The 6,499-nt window shown below is 34.3% G+C and overlaps 1 protein-coding gene across 1 annotated transcript; it reads right to left on the bottom strand.

The window, feature by feature from the left end:
* Positions 1–256: 256 nt before the first annotated feature.
* On the bottom strand, positions 257–6,233 carry LOC127117958 (abscisic-aldehyde oxidase). The gene is made up of 10 exons (XM_051048084.1): positions 5,909–6,233; positions 3,763–5,454; positions 3,351–3,610; positions 2,988–3,200; positions 2,569–2,787; positions 1,513–2,478; positions 1,343–1,435; positions 1,128–1,226; positions 827–1,016; positions 257–659 (listed from the first exon to the last, which is right to left on the bottom strand). Exons 1-10 carry the CDS (start codon positions 6,060–6,062, stop codon positions 442–444), a joined length of 4,104 nt encoding a protein of 1,367 aa, XP_050904041.1. The 5' UTR covers positions 6,063–6,233; the 3' UTR covers positions 257–441.
* Between the last annotated feature and the right edge of the window lie 266 nt (positions 6,234–6,499).

Genomic DNA, 6,499 nt, shown 5'->3' with positions numbered 1-6,499 from the left:
ATATATATATATATATATATATATATATATATATATATATATATATATATATATATATATATATATATATATATATATATATATATATATATATATATATATATATATATATATATATATATATATATATATATATATATATATATATATATATCTTACAATAGTGGTAAAAACTTGTAAACTCACAAAATTTTGGTATCATTTAAATATAATAATATAATAATAATCTAATCTAAAATTACTATACATTACAACATACACATTGGAAGTTGAATTTCACCATTAACAGTATTTCCAATAAAACAGTACAAAATCTTTCCTGTCATATTTGTTCACCTGAGTTTGAGTGAAATTCATCTAATGAAAACTTGATTATTGTTACAAATAATGCATTTGGGGCTAGCTTTCATTTACAAGATAAAGATGTGTGATTGATGTGTTTTACTTGTTGTCCATTTTCCATTTCAAGTACCTTTGTACAATGTCTAGTCCACTGAGTTCCTTTACTACAGGCATGGTTGCAGGGACCCCCAATTGAAATGTTGAATCTGATTCATCTAAGTTGCTCCATGAATGAAGCTGTTTCCTTGCTTCTTTGACAGCTGTTCTTGTAGCACAATGTACAGAAGCTGCTAGAAGCAAAGGTGGCTCACCAGATGCTGCACCAAAAAATATCAATTATCACTTATTTTCTATTCAGAGATTTTTAAAGTAACATAATAATTTGATCTTTCTCATACGTATTCAAATTACTTGAAATGATTTTTACTTGTCTCAAAACACTTATAGTTTAATTCTTAAATGTTGGAAAAGTCATAAGTCATACCCTTTGAAGAAAGAACTCTATGTTGGTGATGCCCACTGTTGAGGATTTCAACATTAAACTGTTGAGGAATTGTGTCTATTGTTGGGATTTTATAGTTCCATGTGCCGTCTTCCAACACCAAACCATCAAGGTTTGTTTCATATTCTTCAAGCATGAAAAATCCTAGTCCTTGTATGAAAGACCCTTCAATCTGCAAGATGCAATTGTGTCATTTTATAAGGAGTTTTTCAGAATTTCTTTTATTTCTATGATTATGATATCAAATACATATAGGACCTTACAGTATGTATGTGTGTATTACCTGTCCTAAATCCACAGCAGGGTTGAGACTTTGTCCACAATCATAGATAATATCTGTTTGCAAAAATCTGGTCTCTCCTGTCAGAAGATCTATTTCCACCTGAAAAACAATTTCAAGTACTTAGCATATCATTATATGATAATTTGGTTCTTTTAACATTAAAGGGATGTACTAACATTTTGATCTGTGATATTATGCATAAGAAACAAACTCACCTCACTAACTGCAGCACCATAATTGAGGTAACTGGTGGAACTACTAGGTACATAATATGAAGATGCTGATAAATTAACAGCTTGCGTGGATGCCTGTAAATTAACGAAATCTCAGAAACATGGTAATTAAATATTGAAATAGAAGCTCTTTTATTTTACACTAGTAGTACCTGAAGAATAAGATCCTCCCACTTGATAGAACTCATTTTCTCTTGGAGCTTCTTCTTGATTGGTTTTAGTCTTTCAACTAAGATAGTGCAGCTAAGCCTAATAGCTTCACAACTTGCCTCTGATGTTGTGCTACCAACAGTTAACCCCCCTTGAATCATGCCCAATGTATCAGCTTGTATAACCCGCACTTTATCCAAGAGACTTCCACTTCCATCACATTGAATCGCACCAAGCACAAACGCAGTCATTTGTTTCACCTTTGTCCATAAACCCTGACCCATTTCAATTCCTCCAACTTCAACAACAACAGAACCGTCCGATAAAATACTAACTTTTCCCGGAGTTGGTTTTAGATGCATCTCTTGCAAAACCGGTACTCGAGATATTCCCCTTTTCTTCCACGTGCTAATTCTGTTAAACTCTTTCACTTTGTTAACTCTAAGTTCATAATTTGCAGAAACATCTAACTTGTTCCAAATCAAAGGCATGGTATATTCAAGAGGTTCGCCATAAGAACCCTCATAGAATTCCCTAAGACTTGTGTAGGTGTGAAGATTAATGCTTCTGACAGAATCTACTTCCATTGAAAGTGTAGCTGCAACTTTTTCTATTATACCTTCTGCGATGAATGATCCCTGCACTTCCCCCGGGGCCCTCATTGCAGATCTACTAGGATGATTTGTTTTACATAATTTAATATCAAAAGAGAGAGCACCCCAGTCATATTTTTTAAGCCCGCATGCTATGTTGCCCGGTATTATTGGACTAACGTCTGGATAAATCCCGGCATTGACTAATATCTCAAGGTGTAATGCAGTAATCTTCCCATTATTCTTAAAGCCGACACTGTATGTTATCTTCATTGGATGCCTTCCTCCAACCATTATCATATCGGTTTTACGATTTAGATACATCCTAACTGGTCGCTGTAATTTGTGCGCTGCGAGTGCACAAGATACGGCAGCCTGCAAATGACAAGGGAAAGGTTAAAGCATATAATATAGTAGAATAGTTTAGAATGTTAAAAATGAATCTAAATGCAGCTAAAAACTTACAGCTACAGATTTTACGCCTTTTCCTCCAAAACCTCCTCCAAGTCTTCTTGTAATTACTCTAACATTATTTTCAGGAATACCAAGACATCTTGCTATAGTAGTATGTGCCAACTCAGGGCCTTGACTTGACAAGTATACAGTTATGCAGTTGTCTTCATCTGGTACAGCGAGTGCAGTTTGCGTCTCCATATAGAAATAGTATTGAGATCCAAGTTTCATCTTTGTTTTGTCGATAGATGATGAGTAAATATGTTTTATCAATAAAGAACAACATTCATTATTCAGAAGGAAATTTAAACATTCTTTCAAGAGCCATAAACAATTTGTATGTTTTATCAATAAACAACAACATTCATTATTCAGAAGGAAATTTAAACATTCTTTCAAGAGCCATAAACAATTTGTTTTTTCACATATACCTCAGAAGAAACAATCTTGTGATCTGCATCGGCCATTCCTTTTGATATATCACCAATTTGATTTTTTGGACTTAAATATGGAGGAACTTCAAAGAAACTAGATCTTTCAACAGCATCTTCAACACATAGGATAGGTGGTTCAAGATTTTCAATACTGTAATCAACCAAAGCTGAATTTGCAGCCATATCTGCAAGTTTCTGAGTATCTGCAACCTAAAGAAGCCATTTGAAGATTAAATCGAAGTATTACATGTATCAATCTCTAAATATAACAAAAAGTAATGTCGTAAAGGTTTACAAAACATATCAGAATTATTTTCAACACAGAAAACCGTACACTTTGGAAAGGATTTAAGAACTCACTACAAAGGCAAGACGTTCGCCGACACATCTAGCAATATCTTCGGCAAATAAAGTTTCTTTACCAAATGTAGGCTTTGCTCCAAGGTTCTCCCCACCATTGGGAATGTCTTTACTTGAAAGGATGTCCCTCACTCCATCAAGTTCCAGTTCTTGCCTTAGTTTTATACTTGTTATCCTTGCCAATGGTTTTTCACTATAAATATATGCTCCATGTAGGCAATTTGGTGGTGATGGAATATCATCCACAAACACAGCCTCACCTATATATGATTTATTCATAAATAAGTACATGTTTCTGAGCATATATATAAGATCAATTAATTATGAAAAGTAGTGATTGATAGGCATCAAAACAAGATAGAATGGCATTCTTTGTATCTTTGTTGTCTTCAAAACTTGATTCTAAACAAACCTGAAGCTTGTAGCGCAGCACCAGATTTCATGACTGGCTCGCCAATCGGACTATACTCACTACCTGCTACAATTACTTGCTTCCCGGACGACAATAAAGTAGCCTGATTCTGATTCTCTTTTATATCAGAAGCCTTGACCGATGGCAAATGAGTATATCCATTTAAATAATCATTGGTTATTCTTGCAGAACTGTCACTGAGTGAGTTAAAGAACTGAAAAAGAAAACCAACCGCTAAACTCGAAATGTAAGCACTTTCCGAAGTTTCATCTTGAGGTATAATAGTGGTGGCAGTAGCTGTAAGCAAGTTAATAGCATCATACAGGTTTCTAACATTTAACAACTTTCCTGCTAAAAACTCTTCAACGTGTTTAGCTCTGATGGCATGCTTATTCCTAAAACCACCAAAAGACAACCTACAAGTATCTATCATGGTTCCGTCAGTATCCTTGCATGAAGATACCTGAACAAGGAAAGCAGCATTCAAGTAGGAAAGTGCATTTCCAAGCGGTCGAGGAGAAGCTCGGTAAGTTTCAAAGACGAATCTACTTCTTGGTGCCAAAGGTTCACTTTTAATAGTTTCCAAACATGGAATTTTAATGCTTAAAAGCACACTTTCAAAAGCTAATGGTGGTCTCTCAAGAAATTCCTCCAATGCAAGCCATTCAAACTTTGAACCAGTCATTATATGAACCATCGAATCCACCGCAAGAAGTATAGTGGCGATATCCGAAGGAAACTTATTCTTTTGCGCAATCACCAAATTGCCTCCAACACTTGCTGTGTTCCGAATAAACCCTGAAGCAACTTTGTTCATATGATCTGCAATCTTTTCCAGTATCATAACAAAATCGGAGATAAAGTCACTTCTGTTTTCTTCCCTTAGTACTTCAATGGCTTTAGATATTGTCACTGCTGCTCCAATTTCAATCCCTGATTGATCCTTTTTTATCTTTAAAAGCTCAGAAATTCCACTTATATCTATATACTTATCATATCCTTCTCTATCTTTGTAATATCCCATAGCGGTATTATGAACAACAATTTTCATCTTTATTTCATTGCGATGGTTTAATTCAATTAACCTCTGAAGTTCCTGTAAACTAGAAGGTTTGTGCCAACAATGTTTCTCAGAAGCTATGAACAAATCATGGTTGACTTCCTTCAAAAACATCGGAAATTCAATATTCTTGCGATCGCGATCACGATCATATTGAGGCAACTTACCAATCTTTTCGTCTTTGCTATCTCCCTTTCCCCAGAAAGAGTTCAAACCAAGATCCTCCATATCAACATCGGCTGCAAAACTTTTACAGACATCAGCGATTGGTCGGTAACCAGTACATCTACAAAGGTTACCTGCGATAGATTTTTCAGCATCAGAAACATTGATTTTTGAAAAACCAGCGGGTGGGTCTGGAGGATTGTTCTTGTCAGCATTGACAAGAGCGCCGAAGAGTGAAACACACATTCCAGGAGTACAGAAGCCACATTGAGAAGCATGGAATCCAGCAAATCTTTGATGAATAGGATGGAATCCTTGTTTGCTATTTCCAATGCCTTCACTTGTTGTTATTGAACATCCATGTATACTACAAAGTAGTGTGAGACAAGAGCTTGCGGTAAAATCGTCAACTCTATCGTGTAAAGGATCATATTTGGAAATTAAAACTACACAAGCACCACAACCACCTGCAACCACAATGGCAAAGCATGAAATTCATCAAGTACCAAGTTGAAAGAAGAGAATCAGGGTCATCTATATATAGGACCTCACACTTTTTCAGGAATAAACTATGATAAAAAGGGCTCCATACACATATTCTACTGTCTAACTTCTTACACAGTATCTCTCAAAAGTTTCAGACGACAATGAGAATCATGATGAGAGTAATCCAAGTTTCAATATTTAAATCTGGTATTATATATGTTTGTGATTAGTTTATTTGAGCTAGTCAACATTCAGAATCATAAAAAGTATTACATTAATTAATCATAGGGAATAAAATCTGCTGAAACATGAAAAAACAATAAAAAAAATAATACAAGTCAAAGATAGAGAAAATCAAAATGATTAAATATGAAGCTAATTGAAATATATGTATAAATACAAGATTAAGAATCAGAAAAAATGAAAATATTATACCTTCACCGCAACCGAGTTTAACACTCTTGAATCGAGTTTGAGTACGCAAGAACTCAAGCAATGTGGTTGATGGTTCAACGCTGGATAATTCAAACTTTTCGCCATTGATAACGAAAACCAAACTTGTTTGGTTCTCAGTCTTCTTCACATCCATACTTCAATAATTGATTTTCAATTTCAGATAATGCAACTTCAAAAACTCTTATTCATTTTTGTGTTTTTTTTATAGCTGGTTAAGGCTTTTCTTCATTTCTTTTTTAAGATTTTTTTTCCATTATTTTAAAATAAAAGTGATACTAATATAGTAATATTGTAAAATGTGGTGGTAGTGAGTGTTACGTGAACCGGTATGTGACATCTTTATCATTTTGAGGAGAGTTTGTGAAAAACATGAAATAAGTGATACTGTACTCGGTAATCAAATAATGAATGCATAATGACCAAACTTGGACTTTGCATTCACATGTGGGCCATAGATAAAAAAAATATGGTTGAACACTCTTAAATGAAGGGAATTCGGTATCATGCTTCCTCAAAAATCAAAATTATTTTTAGAAATCAGAAATATATTTTCGATAGCACTCCAAATAC

Source organism: Lathyrus oleraceus, chromosome 2 (genome assembly GCF_024323335.1).
Source record: "Lathyrus oleraceus cultivar Zhongwan6 chromosome 2, CAAS_Psat_ZW6_1.0, whole genome shotgun sequence".
In the NCBI taxonomy this organism is placed as follows: domain Eukaryota; kingdom Viridiplantae; phylum Streptophyta; class Magnoliopsida; order Fabales; family Fabaceae; genus Lathyrus; species Lathyrus oleraceus.
The sequence above is the reverse complement of the archived record's forward strand: the minus strand, read 5'-3'. Positions and strand labels throughout refer to the sequence as shown.